The sequence below is a fragment of the Coregonus lavaretus genome, assembly GCF_964263955.1.
Source record: "Coregonus lavaretus genome assembly, chromosome: 2".
NCBI classification, from domain to species: domain Eukaryota; kingdom Metazoa; phylum Chordata; class Actinopteri; order Salmoniformes; family Salmonidae; genus Coregonus; species Coregonus lavaretus.
In genome coordinates this window covers 28,735,274-28,758,373 of record NC_139989.1, presented here as the reverse complement: position 1 = coordinate 28,758,373, position 23,100 = coordinate 28,735,274, and the positions used below count along the sequence as shown (strand labels likewise).

Here is a 23,100-nt window from a genome sequence, read left to right as displayed (position 1 = left end):
AACAACAACTAATTACCCAAATCCTTCCCCTCAGTCATAGAATCCTCCCAGAATCATATAGGCTGGTCACTATTCACTGATCTTACAAAATTCTATGACAGGCATTGTTGTACGAAACCTATTCTAAGGTATATATAGTTATCATACACACCTCTATATCTCATCATTCAAACTTCAGAGTGCGACTCATTTACACCATTATACCACTCTCATTCCACATTCATACAATGTTGTTCTCAAACGCGCTTAATTACTATTTGTATAACCTACAGGAATATTTTATTCTATCAAAAGGCCCACATTTGGAATGTTAACCCTATTCCAGTTATTATTTAACTGTAGTCAATTTATCACAATCCTACATCACCTCTAAAGTTTCCAAATATAATGTCAGAAACACACCCTGAAAGATTGACCAACATAGACGTCATATGATCACACCGGTACACATGACCTGTTCCTCCAACAGGATTCCTCATACCCCTCCTAGTAATGTGAATTTTCCACTCAGTTGGTAAATGTATATTCACATAACATGAATTCTTCTCTTTCCTAATGCAAGATTGGGCATGCCCTTTCTCCACCAGGCAGAAGCTTCAAACGACCTCAAATATAGTTCCTTTCCTTACAGAAAGGCTATTTACTTGCAGGATTTCTTATTATTCTTACTCACACAGATGAGCAGCCACTTGTGCCCAAATGAATCAGACAGTTGAATGACTCACAGTAGCCCAAGCAAACCACTCATCCACATGAGATGATCAGACCTACTCTATCTAACACGTTCTCTATATTTTGAAGCCTTAGTGACTGTTTAACCCGTTCACCTACTCAGGATGACCGGTGTTAACTTCCAATTTATGTCACCTACTCCGGATGACCTATCTTTTTACCTGATCGACCCTTTCTGATTCACTTCCCCGACACAAGAAAGACGATTTTATACAGGATTTCTATTTATATAGCCCCGTAGGTGATACACTTCCTCAACACACCTGGACTACCCATCCTACGCTTTCCTAAGCGACCTGTAAATTCTGCCCTCTTTCTCTGATTCGCTTCCTTGACACAGAGAAAAAGCGATATTTGTACAGGATTTCGCCTACCTAAGCAGTCCTAAAAAACGATTAACTTCCTTGACACGTTTTATAGCGGTATTCGTAGGGCTTTCTAACATGTTATTATTTGATCGCTCAACCAGATGGACAGCCGCCCGTGCCGAAATGACCCTGACAAAGTGATCAGCAAGATGAATAAAATTAATCGACCGAATCGAACAGACGCATCAGATGTCTCCCGAGTGGCGCAGTGGTCTAAGGCACTGCATTGCAGTGCTAGCTGTGCCACTAGAGATCCTGGTTCGTATCCAGGCTCTGTCGTAGCCGGCCGCGACCGGGAGACCCATGGGGCGGCGCACAATTGGCCCAGCGTCGTCCAGGGTAGGGGAGGGAATGGCCGGCAGGGATGTAGCTAAGTTGGTAGAGCATGGCGTTTGCAACGCCAGGGTTGTGGGTTAGATTCCCATGGGGGCCAATATGAAAAAATAAAATAATAATAATATCTATAATAATGTATGCACTCACTAACTGTAAGTCGCTCTGGATAAGAGCGTCTGCTAAATGACAAAAAAAAAAAGATGAGCAGCCGAGTGACCCCGATGACTGAATGCACGAATTGAGCAATCAAATCAACCAGATCGATCAGACTGTCCAGATGAGCAACCTGAATGAGACAGATGAATCATCCAACTTGACCACAACCAATCAAATCACAATGGATCAAACAAAATGACCAGCAGGACGAACAATTGAATCAAATGATTTGAACAAACGGTTCAGACGAACAACCGAGTGACATCAACGAGTACAAGACGCGTCAAACAGTCGGTTTAGTCAAACAGATGCTATCATACTGACCAAATGATCAACTCAAACGAGACAGATAACCCACCCCACTCAACCACAATGACTGACTCACACCAACCCAAGCAGACCATCCACCTACCAAGCAGATCTACTTAAACTATTTTCTACTTATTGCAACCCTCAAGGCTTTTCACCATTTTAACATGCATTTTAGATCCAAAAGCTCCCAGTCTCTAATTTTCTGGTTCTTAAATTTGGAGAGACCTACTTGGTATTGTGCAGCTGAGGCCGTGCCCCGGATCGAACCACACAAACTTTATACTATATAAGTAAGAACTTGGCTTACCTTTTTTAAAAGCGTCCGCTTTTGTTTGTATGGTCCGTCCAAGCCGTTTCACAACCACAGATGTACACCGTCTCTGGTCCCTGTTTTCAACTCCTGGCAACGCTCGTCAATTATGTCGTAGAAATATTTGACTCAAAAGTAGTCAACTCAAAAATATCTCTCAAGAAACTGGAGCCTGTGAATCAAAACATTTGACTTTTATTATCTAATAACAAAAGCCGAGCAGTTCCATGGAACGGCTGTCTCTCTTTGGCTTAGCGCTTCCTTTTATACACACAAATGCACAAACATGCTTACATGGCATATACAGTTACCCCCTTATGGCAAATTCCTAACTTATTTTAGTTCTGCACCACCCTTCTTTTCCAACGTCCAGCTGTCACACAATGTCCACTCAAAAAGGTCATGAATGCTTTTTTCTATATGAAGCCTCTCCTTCTATCATTCTATTGGCTGCGTGGCTTAGGCCCCTTCTTCAAACATGTTTATTATATTTACCTTTGGCATCTCCCTACATGTGCCTTAATGATACATAAAATCATTCTATAAGGGATGCAAAATCCACTTGTCACTTAAATCTCGCTGGATTGATTGCTTTCATTTTACTCCTGCGACTCTCCTACTCCTGCTTGTGCCTGTCGTTTTCCCCCGCGGAAATGTTTGTAATGACTTGTCAAACACAACCCGGTTGAAATGGGCTCAATGGAATACATTGACTTTCCGTTGCATCTATAAGAATGCTAAAGCGTCATCTGGGATTTAACACTTACATCACAAGAAAGAGAAGAAAGATAACTTTATTTTGATGGGTGTTATTTTTGGTGGAATTGAAAAAAGTAATCATTTAATACAGTTGAAATGTTTACAAATTAGATGCGGTCAAATGATAGCAACTTCCGAAAATGAACACTTGGATTATAGTGATATTATGTCTGATCTCGCAAACTATTTATAAGTATGTTTAGATAGGTGTAATCTAGAGCCAAGCGTGTTGATTTATAATCCGAGGGTATCCTGCTATTGACACACTTGTTGAATTATGCAACAGAACGTGACAACAGTCATTAATGAGGCAGTCTAAACAGCGCAGGTGAATGCAGGTAGGCCTAGATAGAGCAAGGTTTTGGTGGTTGCAGCCCTGTTCCACCCCTTTATGTTAATGTCTCATACAGTGGGGGGAAAAAAGTATTTAGTCAGCCACCAATTGTGCAAGTTCTCCCACTTAAAAAGATGAGAGAGGCCTGTAATTTTCATCATAGGTACACGTCAACTATGACAGACAAAATGAGAAAAAAAATTCCAGAAAATCACATTGTAGGAATTTTAATGAATTTATTTGCAAATTATGGTGGAAAATAAGTATTTGGTCTATAACAAAAGTTTCTCAATACTTTGTTATATACCCTTTGTTGGCAATGACACAGGTCAAACGTTTTCTGTAAGTCTTCACAAGGTCTTCACACACTGTTGCTGTTATTTTGGCCCATTCCTCCATGCAGATCTCCTCTAGAGCAGTGATGTTTTGGGGCTGTTGCTGGGCAACACGGACTTTCAACTCCCTCCAAAGATTTTCTATGGGGTTGAGATCTGGAGACTGGCTAGGCCACTGCAGGACCTTGAAATGCTTCTTACGAAGCCACTCCTTCGTTGCCCGGGCGGTGTGTTTGGGATCATTGTCATGCTGAAAGACCCAGCCACGTTTCATCTTCAATGCCCTTGCTGATGGAAGGAGGATTTCACTCAAAATCTCACGATACATGGCCCCATTCATTCTTTCCTTTACACGGATCAGTCGTCCTGGTCCCTTTGCAGAAAAACAGCCCCAAAGCATGATGTTTCTACCCCCATGCTTCACAGTAGGTATGGTGTTCTTTGGATGCAACTCAGCATTCTTTGTCCTCCAAACACGACGAGTTGAGTTTTTACCAAAAAGTTATATTTTGGTTTCATCTGACAATATGACATTCTCCCAATCCTCTTCTGGATCATCCAAATGCACTCTTCAGACGGGCCTGGACATGTACTGGCTTAAGCAGGGGGACACTTCTGGCACTGCAGGATTTGAGTCCCTGGCGGCGTAGTGTGTTACTGATGGTAGGCTTTGTTACTTTGGTCCCAGCTCTCTGCAGGTCATTCACTAGGTCCCCCCGTGTGGTTCTGGGATTTTTGCTCACCGTTCTTGTGATCATTTTGACCCCACGGGGTGAGATCTTGCGTGGAGCCCCAGATCGAGGGAGATTATCAGTGGTCTTGTATGTCTTCCATTTCCTAATAATTGCTCCCACAGTTGATTTCTTCAAACCAAGCTGCTTACCTATTGCAGATTCAGTCTTCCCAGCCTGGTGCAGGTCTACAATTTTGTTTCTGGTGTCCTTTGACAGCTCTTTGGTCTTGGCCATAGTGGAGTTTGGAGTGTGACTGTTTGAGGTTGTGGACAGGTGTCTTTTATACTGATAACAAGTTCAAACAGGTACCATTAATACAGGTAACGAGTGGAGGACAGAGGAGCCTCTTAAAGAAGAAGTTACAGGTCTGTGAGAGCCAGAAATCTTGCTTGTTTGTAGGTGACCAAATACTTATTTTCCACCATAATCTGCAAATAAATTCATTAAAAATCCTACAATGTGATTTTCTGGATTTTTTTCCCTCAATTTGTCTGTCATTGTTGACGTGTACCTATGATGGAAATTACAGGCCTCTCTCATCTTTTTAAGTGGGAGAACTTGCACAATTGGTGGCTGACTAAATACTTTTTCCCCCCACTGTATAACCTTCAGAACAGAGTCCAAGAGCTCAATTTTCAGTGAGACCATAACACACTCTATATTTGCTGTGGTGGTTTAGAACTTTGAATGCAGCAGCGAACATACGAGTGCACAGATGCTATTTCAAACATAAATGTTTTAGATGCGACCCAGGGATTGGTTTAAGGCACTGCCTGAGACAGTGGCGTGGTGCGTTGTGGGGGGATGGGGCAGGGTGCATTATGGGAAATCAATTGTACACTGAGGGAGGCTGGCGCTGTAAGTTGATTTTGTGCTTATGATAGAGAGGGAGCTGGAGAGAGAGGGGGCAATACAGAGGAGGAGAGAGAGGGAAAGAGGAGAGAGGACGAGAGAGAGGGAGTTAGAGAGAGAGAGAGGGGATGAGAGAGAGTTAGAGAGGACAGAGCGAGAGGGAATGGAGAGAGAGCAATACAGAGGAGATGCGAGGATGAGCGAGAGATGGAATACGAGCAGGAATACAAGCCATGAAACGGGGATAGAGAGGAGAAACACAGACGGAGTTAGAGAGAGAAAGGGAGAAAGAGCGAAAGAACAAGACCGAGGTGGAGAGATACAAAGGGAGGGCGAGAGAGAACATCTTCCCAGAGAGAGAGAAAGAGGCAGACAAAGATTGAAAGAACAAGAGACCGAGATGGAGAGAGATACAGAGACAGAGGGAACATCTTCCCGACTCCAGAGAGAAAACAACAACAGCCCACACCCTGGCTGGAATCTCCTCCCTGTGCCATGTGCTTCCTTTGGGAGTGATTGTCAAGGCTCAGATTACAAGGCTTGTAGACAGACCCAAATGGTGCCCTATTCCCTGCATAGTGCACTAGTTTTGAACAGGGCCCATAGGTAGTCAAAGGTAGTGCCCTATAATGAGGATAGGGTACCATTTTGGACCCAGATTTAGATAGACCCACTGGTAAATAAAGGCAACAACATGTTCTATGATTCCTCCCTGAGTCTCCATTGTATCCACGAAGGAGTGTAATTGACAACCACAGTCACTCTAAGGCTGAAATGTAGATAAAGATGTTCAAATTTAGTTACGTTACAGCCTTATTCTAAAATGGATAAAAAACAAAAACAATTGTCATCAATCTACACATAATACCCCATAATGACAAAGCAAAACAGATTTTTATAATAAAAAAACAGAAATATCCCATTTACATATAGTTGAAGTCGGACGTTTACATACACTTAGATTGGAGTCATTAAAACTTGTTTTTCAACCCCTCCACAAATTTCTTAACAAACTATAGTGTTGGCAGGTCGGTTAGGACATCTACTTTGTGAATGACACAAGTAATTTTTCCAACAATTGTTTACAGACAAATTATTTAACTTATAATTCACTGTTTTACAATTCCAGTGGGTCAGAAGTTTACATACAGTGGGGAGAACAAGTATTTGATACACTGCCGATTTTGCAGGTTTTCCTACTTACAAAGCATGTAGAGGTCTGTAATTTTTATCATAGGTACACTTCAACTGTGAGAGACGGAATCTAAAACAAAAATCCAGAAAATCACATTTTTAAGTAATTCATTTGTATTTTATTCCATGACATAAGTAGTTGATACATCAGAAAAGCAGAACTTAATATTTGGTACAGAAACCTTTGTTTGCAATTACAGAGATCATACGTTTCCTGTAGGTCTTGACCAGGTTTGCACACACTGCAGCAGGGATTTTGGCCCACTCCTCCATACAGATCTTCTCCAGATGCTTCAGGTTTCGGGGCTGTCGCTGGGCAATGCAGACTTTCAGCTCCCTCCAAAGATTTTCTATTGGGTTCAGGTCTGGAGACTGGCTAGGCCACTCCAGGACCTTGAGATGCTTCTTACGACCCATCTTCAATGCTCTTACTGAGGGAAGGAGGTTGTTGGCCAAGATCTCGCGATACATGGCCCCATCCATCCTCCCCTCAATACGGTGCAGTCGTCCTGTCCCCTTTGCAGAAAAGCATCCACAAAGAATGATGTTTCCACCTCCATGCTTCACAGTTGGGATGGTGTTCTTGGGGTTGTACTCATCCTTCTTCTTCCTCCAAACACGGCGAGTGGAGTTTAGACCAAAAAGCTATATTTTTGTCTCATCAGACCACATGACCTTCTCCCATTCCTCCTCTGGATCATCCAGATGGTCATTGGCAAACTTGAGACGGGCCTGGACATGCGCTGGCTTGAGCAGGGGGACCTTGCGTGCGCTGCAGGATTTTAATCCATGACGGCGTAGTGTGTTACTAATGGTTTTCTTTGAGACTGTAGTCCCAGCTCTCTTCAGGTCATTGACCAGGTCCTGCCGTGTAGTTCTGGGCTGATCCCTCACCTTCCTCATGATCATTGATGCCCCACGAGGTGAGATCTTGCATGGAGCCCCAGACCGAGGGTGATTGACCGTCATCTTGAACTTCTTCCATTTTCTAATAATTGCGCCAACAGTTGTTGCCTTCTCACCAAGCTGCTTGCCTATTGTCCTGTAGCCCATCCCAGCCTTGTGCAGGTCTACAATTTTATCCCTGATGTCCTTACACAGCTCTCTGGTCTTGGCCATTGTGGAGAGGTTGGAGTCTGTTTGATTGAGTGTGTGGACAGGTGTCTTTTATACAGGTAACGAGTTCAAACAGGTGCAGTTAATACAGGTAATGAGTGGAGAACAGGAGGGCTTCTTAAAGAAAAACTAACAGGTCTGTGAGAGCCGGAATTCTTACTGGTTGGTAGGTGATCAAATACTTATGTCATGCAATAAAATGCAAATTAATTACTTAAAAATCATACAATGTGATTTTCTGGATTTCTGTTTTAGATTCCGTCTCTCACAGTTGAAGTGTACCTGTGATAAAAAATTACAGACCTCTACATGCTTTGTAAGTAGGAAAACCTGCAAAATCGGCAGTGTATCAAATACTTGTTCTCCCCACTGTACACTAAGTTGAGTGTGCCTTTAAACAGCTTGGAAAATTCCAGAAAATGATGTCATGGCTTTTGAAGCTTCTGATAGGCTAATTGACATCATTTGAGTCAATTGGAGGTGTACCTGTGGATGTATTTCAAGGCCTACCTTCAAACTCAGTGCCTCTTTGCTTGACATCATGGGAAAATCAAAAGAAATCAGCCAAGACCTCAGAAAAAAGATTGTAGACCTCCACAAGTCTGGTTCATCCTTGGGAGCAATTTCCAAACACCTGAAGTTACCACGTTCATCTCTACAAACAATAGTACGCAAGTATAAACACCATGGGACCACGCACCCGTCATACTACTCAGGAAGGAGATGCGTTCTGTCTCCTAGAGATGAACGTACTTTGGTGCGAAAAGTGCAAATCAATCCCAGAACAACAGCAAAGGACCTTGATGCTGGAGGAAACAGGTACAAAAGTATCTATATCCACAGTAAAACATGATGCTGTCACCCCCATGCTTCACGATAGGGATGGTGCCAGGTTTCCTCCAGACGTGACGCTTGGCATTCAGGCCAAAGTGTTCAATCTTGGTTTCATCAGACCAGAGAATCTTGTTTCTCATGGTTTGATAGTCCTTTTGGTGCCTTTTGGCAATCTCCAAGCGGGCTGTCATGTGCCTTTTACTGAGGAGTGGCTTCCGTCTGACCACTCTACCATAAAAGTCTGATTGGTGGAGTGCTGCAGAGATGGTTGTCCTTCTGGAAGGTTCTCCCATCTCCTCAGAGGAACTATGGAGCTCTGTCAGAGTGACCATAGGGTTCTTGGTCACCTCACTGACCAAGGCCCTTCTCCCCCGATTGCTCAGTTGGGTCGGGCGGCCAGCTCTAGGAAGAGTCTTGGTGGTTCCAAACTTCTTCCATTTAAGAATGATGGGAGGCCACTGTGTTCTTGGGGACTTTCAATGCTGCAGAAATGTTTTTGTACCCTTCCCCAGATCTGTGCCTCGACACAATCCTGTCTCGGAGCTCAACAGACAATTCCTTCGACCTCATGACTTGGTTTTTGCTCTGACATGCACTGTCAACTGTGGGACCTTATATAGACAGGGGTGTGCCTTTCCAAATCATGTCCAATCAATTTAATTTAACACAAGTGGACTCCAATCAAGTTGTAGAAACATCTCAAGGATGATCAATTAAAAACAGGATGCACCTGAGCTCAATGTCGAGTCTCATAGCAAAGGGTCTGAATACTTATGTAAATAAGGTATTTCTGTTTTTTATTTGTAATACATTTGCTAAAATTTCTAAAAACCTGTTTTCACTTCGTCATTATGGTGTGTTGTGTGTAGATTGATGAGGATTTTATTTTTTAAATCCATTTAAGAGTAAGGCTGTAACGTAACAAAATGTGGTCTGAGTACTTTCCGAATGCACTGTATTTCCTATCTATTTTATTTTTGATGAAGATTTTTCCATTCTTGATTTGCAATTTCAATTCACTTCCTGAAATAATGTTGGGTTGTTTTCTCCCATGGAAATTCATATAGTTTCAGGATACATTTCACTGTGTGTGAATGTTCTCTTCCATAAAAATGTATAGGGCCGGTTTCCCGGACACATAGTAAACCTAGTCCTGGGCTAAAAAACATTTTCAATGGAGATACTCCATTGAGTAAGCTTTTTAGTCCAGTACTAGGCTTAATCTGTGTCCGGGAAACCGGCCCATTGCGTTTGAGGATGGTTTTGACTGAATGTGTGTGGTTGTTCTCTCCCACAGAAGTTCATAGAGTTTGAGGATGCGTTGGAGGGGGAGAAGAAGGACCTGCAGACTCATGTGGAGAGCCTGGAACTGCAGGGGAAACAGCTGGAGCTCAAGACCAAGAACTACTCTGACCAGAGTGAGTATAGACTACTGTTACTGCTCAGAACTAGAACTACTCTGACCAGAGTAAGTATTAGGGTGTTTTCACATTTGGTCCCTTTCTGACAATTTTTGTGAACTCAGTGCAGTTCACTTAATTTTTTGCCCAGTGTGAACACTCAAAAGGAACTCAGACCCCTCAAAAGGGACCCTAAAGCGAACCGAACTCGAGAGGTGGTCAGTTCGGTTCACTTGAATTCCTCGGTCCAGTTCCCTTTTTTAGGGCAATGTGAACAGAAAGCTACCCAGGTTCGCTTGTCATTATTCCCGCACCACATACTAGAATACTGCAACACCGTTTCCCCTGCCATAACCCCTCACATTGGTGACACAAAAGAGAGAAGATGATTATCTGCCGTTTCGCATAATTTTTTGTGTGTTTTTAGTTCTGATTATATGTTTGCAATATGTGATCTATAAAGAGATATATAAAGAGAGCTTCATAACCTGTTTATTCGTTTGTGGGGTTTGAATAGTGTGAGAAGACAACAATATATTTGGTGAGAATCACAACATAGTGTACAAAATCAATTCTAGCTCTTAAAGGGGCAGTAGCCTACATTGGGTGTACAATTTTCAATTACAGCATTATTTAATCTGCAGTTATTGATGTGCTATTTATTCTGTTACCAATAATATTTACATGTTAATAGTATCTTCTGATTATAATTATTATATCTCATCTTTTAACTAAATGCAATCTATTAGCTTCCAAAATATACGTATATATAAATAGCTGTATGATAACACGTTCTGATGGAATGGCTTGTCCTGCACTTTGTAAAAACCCAGAGTGCATTGAGTGAATGTTGGGAAAATATCTTGGTTCCTTTCTAAACATAGCAATGTGAATGCAAAGAAGACTCGGACCACAAAATAGGTGAATTGAACTGGCAAAAGAGTTGAGTCCTCATTCAAAGTCAAGGGCAGTGTGAATACAAAGAGAACTGAGTTATTTTTTATTTTTCTTACCCCAGAGTTCACATAAGAGGACTGAGATCGGTTCTTTTAAAGGGGACTATTTGTGAAAACACCTTTAGACTTAATAACTAGAACTACTCCGACTAGAGTGAGTATAAAACTATAATAACCAGAACTACTTCGATCAGATTGAGTATAGAACTATAATAACTAGAACTACTCCGACCAGAGTGAGTATAGAACTATAATATCTACAACTACTCTGACCAGACTGAGTATAGACTTAATAACTAGAAGTACTCTGACAATTTGATTTCGACAATGCCATTTGCCCACAACATGGGATAAACAGCTGCAGGTGATTGCGCAGTATCTAATGGCATATACAGTGAGACAGATATGCCCAGCAGTGCGATGGATCAGACTTTGTTTACTTAAGACAACACATCGATTCTGCATGTGTTTTTCTGTTGCTCATCAGTCTTTAATAACTAGAACTACTCTGACCAGAGTGAGTATAGAACTATAATAACCAGAACTACTTCGACCAGAGTGAGTAGTACCTCAGTACTAAAACACTGTGTACTACTACTCAGAGCTAGAACTACTCCGACCAGAGTGAGTAGTACCTCAGTACTAAAACACTGTGTACTACTACTCAGAGCTAGAACTACTCTGACCAGAGTGAGTAGTACCTCCGTACTAAAACACTGTGTACTACTACTCAGAGCTAGAACTACTTCGACCAGAGTGAGTAGTACCTCAGTACTAAAACACTGTGTACTACTACTCAGAGCTAGAACTACTTCGACCAGAGTGAGTGTGTACTTCTCAAAACTAGCACACTGCAAGTGTGCAATAATCAGAACTAGCACAACTCAGAATTAGCACACTGTGAGTCTTCACTACTCAGAACTACCACACACACTGTGAGTCTGCATTACTCATAACTAGCACAATGTGACGGTGCACTATTGACAGCCAAGCACAAAGTGTATAGCCTAGCACACAGTGACTGAGCACTATTGTCTACCTACCATACAGTGTGGAGGACTACACATAGCCTGCTAGCACACAGTGGTTGTGCACCATGAAGAGCTTCGTATGCAATATACAAGGACACAGTATAGCCTGTTTTACACTAACCCACCATGCCCGGATGAGTCAGTGCATGTTCTGTGGTTAATATGGCTTAATAGGGTTTTAGTGCCTCTGACAGCAAACAGACTCACATATTCAATCAATCAATCAGTCAAATGTATTTATAAAGCCCTTTTTACATCAGCAGATGTCACAAAGTGCTATACAGAAACCCAGCCTAAAACCCCAAACAGCAAGCAATGCAGATGTAGAAGCACGGTGGCTAGGAAAAACTCCCTAGAAAGGCAAGAACCTACGAAGAAACTAGCCAGTCCTCTTCTGGCTGTGCCGGGTGGAGATTATAAGAGTACATGGCCATTTAACATTTACATTTTAGTCATTTAGCAGACGCTCTTATCCAGAGCAACTTACATGAGCAATTAGGGTTAAGTGCCTTGCTCAAGGGCACATCGACTGATTTTTCACCTAGTCGGCTCGGGGATTAGAACCAGCGACCTTTCGGTTACTGGCACAACGGTCTTAACCACTAAGCTACCTGCCGCCCAGATTGACCAGATTGTTCTTCAAGATGTTCAAACGTTCATAGATGACCAGCAGGGTCAAATAATCACAGTGGTTGTAGAGGGTGCAACAGGTCGGAACCTCAGGAGTAAATGTCAGTTGGCTTTTCATAGCCGAGCATTCAGAGGTCGAGACAGCAGGTGCGGTAGAGAGAGAGAGCAAGTCGAAAACAACAGGTCCGGGACAAGGTACCACGTCCGGTAAACAGGTCAGAGTTCCCTAGCCGCAGGCAGAACAATTGAAACTGGAACAGCAGCACGACCAGGTGGACTGGGGACAGCCAGAAATCATCAGGCCAGGTAGTCCTGAGGTATGATCCTAGGGCTCAGGTCCTCTGGGAGGGGAGGGAGAGAGGGAGAGAGAGAGAATTAGAGGGAGTATACTTAAATTCACACAGGACACCAGATAAGACAGGAGAATTACACCAGATATAATAGCCTGACCCTAGCCCCCACAGCACATAGACTATTGCAGCATAGATACTGGAGACTGAGACAGGGGTGGGTCGGGGGACACTGTGGCCCCGTCCGACGATACCCCCGGATAGGATATAACCCCACCAACTTTGCCAAAGCACAGCCCCCACACCACTAGAGGGATATCAACAGATCACCAACTTACTACCCTGAGACAAGGCTGAGTATAGCCCACGAAGATCTCCTCCACCGCACGAGCCAGAGGGGGCACAAAACAGGACAGGAAGATCATGTCTGTGACTCAACCCACTCAAGTGACGCACCCCTCCTAGGGACGGCATGGAAGAGCACTAGTAAGCCAGTGACTCAGCCCCCGTAATAGGGTTAGAGGCAGAGAATCACAGTGGAGAGAGGGGAGCCGGCCAGGCAGAGACAGCAAGGGCAGTTTGTCGCTCCAGTGCCTTGCCGTTCACCTTCGTACCCCTGGGCCAGACGACACTCAATTATAGGACCTACTGAAGAGATGAGTCTTCAGTAAAGACTTAAAGGTCGAGACTGAGTCTGCGTCTCTCACATGGATAGGCAGACCATCAATCGAGGAGGAAACGGGCCTGCTACCATTTAGTGTTTCAAAGCAGACCAGCTTTAAATGGAGAGCACCATCACACTATCCACAGTCCAATATGGAGCCATGTCCAGCAAGCCCTGGACTAATAGGCACTTTCAATGGAGAATCTCATTTGAACAGGTTTTTTGTCCAAGATCTGAAACCACAGTGTTGTTGCAATGGGAGGCTGGTTGACTCTGATTCTGTTTATCTGGGTTTCAGTCACTCGTCTGGAGGAGCGTGAGTCAGACATGAAGAAGGAGTACAACGCTTTACACCAGCGACACACAGAGGTAGGAACAGCCATGTGTGTGTGTGTGTTTGCGTGTGTGTGTGCATGCTTGAGAGAGTTTAGTATCTGACTCCATACTAGCTGCTAGGTTTGTACTTGATGTTGTTTGCCTGGTACAATAGAACCAAGTCAATGGAATTACATCCATCTTCCTCACTCATCCTCTCTCTTCCTGTCAGATGATTCAAACATACGTGGAGCATATTGAGAGGTCCAAGATGCAACAGGCAGGGAACAACAGCCAGTCAGAAGGACCAGGCAGTGGACGCACGTGAGTGGCTGACTTTTTTAACATTTTCATCAGAAAACGTTATTATCCCCCAGTGAGGAAATCCGTTGAGCAGCATACAGACAAAACAATACAGTTCATACAACAACATAGACATAAAATAATATAGATAGTTGTGACCTTTCTGGAAAGTGTGGGTGGGTGCGTGTGTGGGTGGGCATGTGTGTGCAGGGGGAAGAGTATGTATCCTGTAGTAAAAATGTATCCTGGCATAGCTTAGTAGTAGCAACTATGCTGAGGTAATGTTCTGTGCTTTGTTTTGTTTGGAATAAGTGTGCTAGGGTATAGTGTTCTGTGTTTAGTGTGCGGTAGTTGTGTTGTGCTGCTGTGTGTTAGCCCGTGTTAGATTGTCTTGTGACACGTGATGTAGTGGTAAAAGCTGATCGCCGTTTGTGGTGAGTAAAGTTACGCTCCCTATACTTTCAAAACCTTTATTCCACAAAAGGTGGGTAAATGCTTGTGCAAAATAATATATGTCAGTAAACAACATTTATGTGTGTTTACCCTCCACTACACCACTTGTTGTGACCTGTTGTACCATGGGTTTGTCCTCACTCTAATCACCATATGTCTGTCTCGTTGTTTCACTCTGTGCTCGTGCTGCTGTGCTGCACAGTCAACGCCACGTGTGGAGGAAAAGGTAAATCACTACCCGCAAAAACCTCTTTGCCTCTTCCCCCCCCATCCCTGTCCCCTCAATCCCAATCTCATTTAGTGTTTGTCAGTCTTGGTCCTGGGTATATGACCTGGGTTCAAATACTTGAAAAATAATGTAATTAAACTTACTCAGGGGTTTTGCTTGAGTATTTTGGGGACTTTTCTATTGGTTTATTAAGCCAGGCAAGCTGAACCAGGCTCAGATACAGTATTTATTTCACTAGTACTGAGCGATTAGGGATTTTTGAGGTCGGTTTCGGTTCTATTACTTATATATTTTTTTACATTAAATGCATTATGAAATAATGACATTAAAATTATTAGAGCTTTTTAATGGTAATGCCAAAGCCAAAAATAGTGAACATTCAATTGCCAAAACACTGGAAATATTCCATTGTCTCTATAATAGAGAATTGCTATTAAATAATAAAATATTTCAGTTGTGTATATTACTTAGTTTTATTTGATGATTTTATCATTTTTAATTCATTAAAGTCAGCATCTCAATTTATCTCTGCTCAGGCAGTAGCAGCCCTCCAGACAACCATCTAATGTTATTTCTGTTCTCCCCATACTGTACTGTCTTTAGTCATCCTATTTAGCTAGGCTAGCCTGCCTAAGTATGCTGCAGAGCTGTCTGACGAAGTCATTTTACTAGTTCTTTAAAGTAGATAAGGCACACTTTCACGAATTCTCTATCCCTCTCTCTCGTCATTGTGTTGTTGTATCCTCTCTCATGCGGTGGCGTATACGGTCTGTGTGTATATAACCTAATGTAGCAGGCGTAAAAATGAATCGGAGCCTGAAAAGAACAGGCGCAATGGATTATGGTCATTTTAATTAATTACCACGTTTCTGAGCTGAACTAGGTTGAATATTTGTTTAATGAAAACTACAACTACCTTCAGCCCAGCATACCATATAGTTCTTGACTTAATTTCTCTCGTGAATGATTTGATTTCTCTCTAGCGAAACGCCGCGTTGGACTAACAAAAAAACAAAAGGCTTTTGCTCCTGCCCAGCACTAACACACCTGATTCAACTAATGGGGGGCTTGTTGATTAGTTGAATCAGGACTGCAGACCCTGTTGTTCCCAGGACTAGGACTGACGATCACTGCTCTCCCTGGCTCCATTGACCAACCAGCCTCTCCTTGGACTATAAATTCCCCTGCCCCCAGTATGTCCCAATATGGAATGGCCCAGAGTTCGTGCCTTTGTCCTTTACCTTCTCCTCTATCACCCACTGTTTATGGTCTGTCACGCAATTCGGTTCGGTTAGTTTAGGCAGTCGTCCTGATGAGCCCTTCCAAGCTAGCTAATTTATGCCTGTGGCTAGAAACTTCAGCGAGAATTTGAAACTTGTCTGCCGAAGTCAGGACCTGGGAGAGTATTCAGAATCATTATGTTTTTATCGGAGTAATTGTTCTTTTTTTAAATGTAGACATTAATGGCGTAGTTGTACATTTTCTGTCACCCAGGCCTGATATTGGCAACACTAGCTAGCTACTTCCCACTCCTTACTGCGGGACAGCAGTGCTCGGCAAGTGGGAGCAAAGGACACTGTGCCCCGTGTTCAATTCATTTATATTTAGAAGGTTTTGTTATGTGTTAACAAACCTTTTTAATTTTTGTACTTATGTATTGTATATTGTTTTTTGTGGTGTGGTTTTCATATAAGCCCTTGGGCTTCCAGCCACACCTGCACACCGTTTTTTTGTTTTTATCTGTATTGTTGTCTATCACTTGTTTTCTTTGGTGCAAATCAAATGAAAAAGTTTTTGCTGGCAAACTCACCATTGAGCAATAGACTGTATCACGGTGACATCCATATGGTTACTACCAATTTTACACATTATTTTTCGTGTAGGCTGTTATCCTACTCAAAATAAAATCAATTGGGATGGAACAAATTGGCCAGGTTAGCAACCGTCGGCGACATGTGATACAGCTGCCCTGTGGGAAGCAACTCATGTCGGCAAAACTCGATACAACACCGTTGCACTGGTCATTTGCACCGGCTTGTTGTAACGTTAGCTAATTGGCATGTCACGGTGATATTCAGGTGGTGACGAATGCTACAAGTTATTTCTACGTCGCCCATCGAAATAAACAACACTGTTGCCAGCTAGCCAGCATAAACTTGATGGCTCGGAAGGGCTCATCATGACTGAACCGAATCTGCTCATCTCCACTTTACTCTCAGCTGCGCGACATACAGTACGTCATCAATTTCTGCAGCAGGCCTGTGGGTATAGCCTCTCCCGTTTCTCCATAATGTGGATATATTGTGTCGTATTAGGTCGGTCTGGTTGAGTGTCAGTCTGTCCAGTAGCTGGCTTTGTGTGTTTGTGCTTAATTCAAGGGATTTTCAGTTTTATGTTATGCGGTCCCCAAAGTTAGCTTTCACCTCTCCAGATACATAATGTACAGTACATTATCTCCCTCCCTCTCTCTCCCACCTCTCTCTGCCCCTCTCCTCTCTCTTCCCCCTCACCTCTTTCTCTCTCTCTCTCTCTCTCTTTCGTTCTCATTTTCCTTTTCTTCTCTCCATCAAACCTTTCCTCTTCCCCCTTTGTTTTGTGCCCCCCCCCCCTTCTCTTCCTCTCCCCCTCTCTCATCCCTCCCCCTCTTTTTTCCCCCAGCAGCAAAGTGGAGCGTCCCCCGTCGTTGAGCCTGTACCCCAGTGGAGAGGGCATGGGGATGGTACGTGGGGGTCTCGGGGGGGATAGGATGATAATGCCTGGGTCTGGGACCGACGTTTGGCAGGTCAGCGAGCTCAGCCAATTCCACTACACCTCTGGCTACCAGGTGTGATAGAGGCTCCGTCCCAAATGGCACCCTATTCCCTTTATAGTCCACCAATTTTGACCAGAGCACTATGGGCCCTGGTCAAAAGTAGTGCACTATAAAGGGAATAGGTTGTCATTTGGGACGTAGCCAGACACTCCCCCTGGACCTCACGTCTGCAGAACACGTCATGCCTTATGTCATGCCACACCCACCACCACCACCGTCATTCAGAATCATCCAGACACATCTCTCACGCTTGTTTGTGTCCCTTGTCTTCCAAGGGCTTTTCTTTGTGGTGTTTGTTGATTGGTTTTAAAGGCAGTGAGTATAATGAAGACATGACAGTGTATGAACAGATATGATGAATACATAATAGAACATAACTTAGCTTCTATCATCCCGTTTGCACCTGTCTTCACATCCCGTTTCACATGTACAGTACCAATAAAAAGTTTGGACACACCTACTCATTCAAGGGTTTTTCTTTATTTTGACTATTTTCTACATTGTAGAATAATAGTGAACACATCACAACTATGAAATAACACATATGGAATCATGTAGTAAGCAAAACAGTGTTAAACAAATCAAAATATATTTTATATTTGAGATTCTTCAAATAGCCACCCTTTGCCTTGATGACAGCTTTGCACACTCTTGGCATTCTCTCAACCAGCTTCACCTGGAATGCTTTTCCAACAGTCTTGAAGGAGTTCCCACATATGCTGAGCACTTGTTGGCTGCTTTTCCTTCACTCTGCCGTCTGACTCATCCCAAACCATCTCAATTGGGTTGAGGTTGGGGGATTGTGGAGGCCAGGTCATCTGATGCAGCACTCCATCACTCTCCTTCTTGGTAAAATAGCCCTTACACAGCCTGGAGGTGTGTTAGGTCATTGTCCTGTTGAAAAACAAATGATAGTCCCACTAAGCCCAAACCAGATGGGATGGCGTATCACTGCAGAATGCTGTGGTAGCCATGCTGGTTATGTGTGCCTTGCATTCTAAATAAATCACAGACAGTGTCACAAGCAAAGCACCCCCACACCATAACACCTCCTCCTCCATGCTTTACGGTGGGAAATACACATGCGGAGATCATCCGTTCACCCACACCGCGTCTCACAAAGACATGGCGGTTGGAACCAAAAATCTCCAATTTGGACTCCAGACCAAAGGACACATTTCCACAGGTCTAATGTCCATTGCTCGTATTTCTTGGCCCAAGCAAGTCTCTTCTTCTTATTGGTGTCCTTTAATAGTGGTTTCTTTGCAGCAATACGACCATGAAGGCCTGATTCACACAGTCTCTTCTGAACAGTTGATGTTGAGATGTGTCTGTTACTTGAACTCTGTGAAGCATTTATTTGGGCTGCAATTTCTGAGACTGGTAACTCTAATGAACGTATCCTCTGCAGCAGAGGTAACTCTGGGTTTTCCATTCCTGTGGCGGTCCTCATGAGAGCCAGTTTCATCATAGCGCTTGATGGTTTTTGCGACTGCACTTGAAGAAACTTTCAAAGTTCTTGAAATGTTCCGTATCGACTGACCTTCTTGTCTTAAAGTAATGATGGACTGTTGTTTCTCTTTGCTTATTTGAGCTGGTCTTGCCATATTATGGACTTGGTCTTTTACCAAATAGGGCAATCTTCTGTATACCCCCCCTACCTTGTCACAACACAACTGATTGGCTCAAACGCATTAAGAAATAAATACATTCCACAAATTAACTTTTAAGAAGGCACACCTGTTAATTGAAATGCATTCCAGGTGACTATCTCATGAAGGTGGTTGAGAGAATGCCAAGAGTGTGCAAAGCTGTCATCAAGGAAAAGGGTGGCTATTTGAAGAATCTCAAATATAAAATATATTTTGATTTGTTTAACACTTTTTTTGGTTACTACATGATTCCATATGTGTTATTTAATAGTTTTGATGTCTTCACTATTATTCTACAATGTAAAAAAATTGCAAATATTAAGAAAAACCCTTGAATGAGTAGGTGTGTCCAAACTTTTGACTGGTAGTGTAAGTGTGATGCTTTGTTACTAAGTGTACGCGCAAGATTGTAAGTATAAGCAAGATCTTGAAGATTGCAACGAGCCTTGCAAGAGAAGAACCCTGGCTTCCCTATTCTCCACCCTTCAGACTAAATGTGCACTTGCACACTCTCCGTCATTGATTTAAAAGCATTGGCTTGGTGCAAACATTGTCTGGAGGGAGTTTCCACCATTGTTAAATCCATGAAGGGAAGTGTGCAAGTGTACACTTTGGGAGAAGGGTGGAGAATCGGGATGCAGCCCCTCTTTAACAATGTAGCCCCTTGACCTCTTTAACCCCTGACCTCTGACGCCCCAGGAGGATGGTTCCGAGTCGGATTCGGTGGCGGCCACGCCCAGTAGCACAGGAAGTAAGTCCAACACGCCCACTTCCTCTGTCCCTTCCGCCACCGTCACGCCCCTCAACGAGGGCTTCCTCCCGCCCGGCGAGTTCGACCCAATGCATGCTGTAAGCCGTGGCAGGAAGAGTGCCAAACGCCTCAGCAGAAACATGGAGGTGCAAGTCTCTCAGGAAACCAGGAACGTCAGCATCGGTGAGTGTAACATGCAGTTTCACACACACATACACACACTCGCGCACATACACACACGTTAGCATGAGTGGATCATTGTGTGATCAGGGCCTGTATTCATTAAGTCCCTCAGAGAAGGAGTGCTGATCTAGGATCAGGTCACCCCCTGTCCATGTAATCTTATTCATTATGATCTAAAAGGAAAAACTTATCCTAGATGATCACTCCTATTCTGAGATGCTTTGTGAATATGGTATTGAGTGTGTATGATATTCTATATATGTACTCAGGTATGGGTAGCAGTGACGAGTGGTCTGAATTCCAAGAGATCATCGATTCCACCCCGGAGCTGGATATGTGTGTGGACCCCCGTCTCTATGGTGGAGGAAACAGGTAACACACACACACACACACACACACACACACACACACACACACACACACACACACACACACACACACACAGCAATTATTACGTATCAGTGTGTGTGTCAGTCCTTCCCAGGGCATCGTGAACGAGGCGTTCGGTATCAACACCGACTCTCTCTACCACGAGATCAAGGATGCCAAGTCTGACATCATCGGGGACGTGGACGCCGGGGCGGAGCTTCTAGGTAAGCCGGTCAGAGGAGCATTGGGTGGGGTATATGCAAATGAGCTATTGGAAGGCAGCGTAGGCCAGTCTCTGGTTGTGTTCCAGGCTGTCTACATTGCAGACGTTGCATTGCATTAACCAATGGTTGTGTGCCATGTCATCGACTGCACAGTCGGGTGTCAGATTGCTATTTCAAATGATGTGGTTAGCTGATATGTTAAACACCTATCCAGCTTTGTGAGTTCTGGCATGCGTCTGAAATGTAGTCATCCTGGAACCCAACCTCTGTCTGCACTAAGCAGAAAGTAATTGGGAATGTAAGCTGCGGTGCTTAGTACTAAGCTAGTGGGTGCCTCAAACACCTCAAAAAGAGCAAATGGTTATTTCTGTGAAATATGTTTTGCTTCTTTTTTTTGGTATAAATGTCACAATTAAGCGCTATGTTTTGAGGCTGTGTCACCGTTGCCATAGCACTGGCTGGCTCTGAACTTTGACCCTGCACACAGCGGAATGTTCACCACCACCCCACATCCGCGGCAGCTCCCCCATCCTCCACCGCACCGCAAAGCACCCTGGGATATCACTTGCACCATGGCTGCAGTCCCCATTGATTTGATATATTTTGAAGTTTGATTTTACAGGGCAAGCTAAATTATTCTTGATTTAGTCTTGGTTTACTTTTTGAGTTGACAGAGCTTCATGATTGATTTATTTCACTGCGATCATATTAGTTTATTGACCCGTGACCCTTCTATGTGCTTCCTCTCTCCCTTCCTGTGTATGCTGGACACGCCCCTAGGGGAGTTCTCAGGTGTGTATCTGAACCCTCTCTTTCTCACACACACACATACACATCCCTGCCTCCCACCTTCCAAGACACACACGAAGTACCACTGTATGCCTGTAGGCTTTACCCAATGACACGATGCTGGCATTCCAGGCTACAACAGTTGTTTTAAATGTTGATCTAGTCCAGATATTGTCCAGATAATGCTCTCTTTGATTGGTTGGTCGTAACGTTACAAAGCTCAACTGAACCCTGTGGTCAATGAAGGTGAATCTCTCTGTTTGTCGCTCCGAGTCTAAACTGACTACTAGTGTTCTCTGGTCTTGGACAGATCCAAGCTCTCTTATTGCTCTCTCAAGCTTTAGTATATAACAAGTGCTTATCAGCAGTCTCTCTTCTCTCTCTCTTTTATCTCACCCCATCCCTCCTTCTCTCTCTCTCTCTCTCTGGTCTGTGCCCCCCTCCCTCTTTCTTTCTCCTCTCTCTCCCCGTTTCTCTTCCTCTCTCCCAGTCCGTGATGATTTTTTCGGTAAGGCTCCCTCTAGCCTTATTCAGCATCTCTGGCTGTTGCTCATCCTCCCATGTTGTTGTGTCTGTCTGTGATGTCTCGTCTTTGCTGCGTTCCATGTTGTGATGCCATTTCCTACCTGTTTCTCTGCTGTGATGTCACTTCCTCCCATTTCCTGTTGGCTTTTATTTGAGTCTGGCAAGCTATTTCTTCTTCTTTTGTATTTGTTTTTCACCTTTATTTAGATTTTGAATCCATTGCTTTGTCCTCATGTTGTTTGACACTGTGAAAGCACATTCCACTTTTATTTGAGCTTGTCACAGCAAACACATCATTATTGTATCTGTATTTCTTTTGGGAAATCTTTTGGGCTTTTCTTGGTTTCATTTCAGCTTGCGGGAGTTGGCTTAAACATCATGATTCTCCCCAAAACCTCTAAACCTTCATACATTACTGATGTAGAATTAATCCATAAATAGCCCCAGAATTCATATTCAAAGACGATTAATGTGTTCATTAAAAAAAGTTAACTAAGTTTATAGTTAATGCACACTTGGAGAGTTCATGAAGTGTTTATAGAGCAATAAAATGAGTGTAGCCTGGTCCCAGGTCTGTTTGTGCTCTCTTGCCAACTGTTTGGCAAGACAAACAGCACAAACAGATCTGGGACCAGGCTAGAAAGAGTGTTGTTAGTGTTAATCAATGCTAACACTAATGCTAACTAATACGTCACAGGTATGGGCAAGGAGGTGGAAAATCTGCTGACGGAGAACAAACATCTTCTGGAGACCAAGTAAGTGTGTGTGTGTGTGCTGCTGGATATTAACGATGGTTTGGTGCAAGATAGATTTACTAGAGGGGGCTGTTCTTTTGCAAGGGTTGAGTAAAAATGCAATTATTTGGATGAATAGAGAGAGCACACACACACAGACATGCAAGGATGTGTGTGTGTATGTGTGTTTGAGAGTGATAGTAAGACACGGAGAGAAAATGGGTTTTCCTTTTCTTTTATTTAGTTTTGTCCGTTTTCTTTTGAGGCGGGGTTACAGGTACAAAAAAACAATCAAAGAAATGCATACAAGATAACCCCAACCCATTCCCCCCCTCAGTCCCCATCCACCTGCCCGCGTCCTCCCTCCCCACCTGGAAACCATGCCCCCCCGCCCTCCCCCACAACAGGTTTTCCTTTT

The 23,100-nt window shown here is 43.5% G+C and overlaps 1 protein-coding gene across 1 annotated transcript in view; it reads left to right on the top strand.

The window, feature by feature from the left end:
* Positions 1–23,100, top strand: part of LOC311102133 (C-Jun-amino-terminal kinase-interacting protein 3-like) — a gene marked incomplete at both ends in the record, with an annotated part of 72,399 nt that overhangs the window by 12,575 nt on the left and 36,724 nt on the right. Inside the window, 10 exons of the mRNA XM_084143368.1 lie at positions 9,670–9,790; positions 13,642–13,712; positions 13,891–13,982; positions 14,617–14,640; positions 17,305–17,362; positions 19,807–20,041; positions 20,311–20,413; positions 20,516–20,658; positions 21,914–21,931; positions 22,646–22,703. Of these exons, the coding sequence (XP_083999494.1) occupies positions 9,670–9,790; positions 13,642–13,712; positions 13,891–13,982; positions 14,617–14,640; positions 17,305–17,362; positions 19,807–20,041; positions 20,311–20,413; positions 20,516–20,658; positions 21,914–21,931; positions 22,646–22,703 (923 nt within the window). The remainder of the gene's footprint in view (positions 1–9,669; positions 9,791–13,641; positions 13,713–13,890; positions 13,983–14,616; positions 14,641–17,304; positions 17,363–19,806; positions 20,042–20,310; positions 20,414–20,515; positions 20,659–21,913; positions 21,932–22,645; positions 22,704–23,100) is intronic.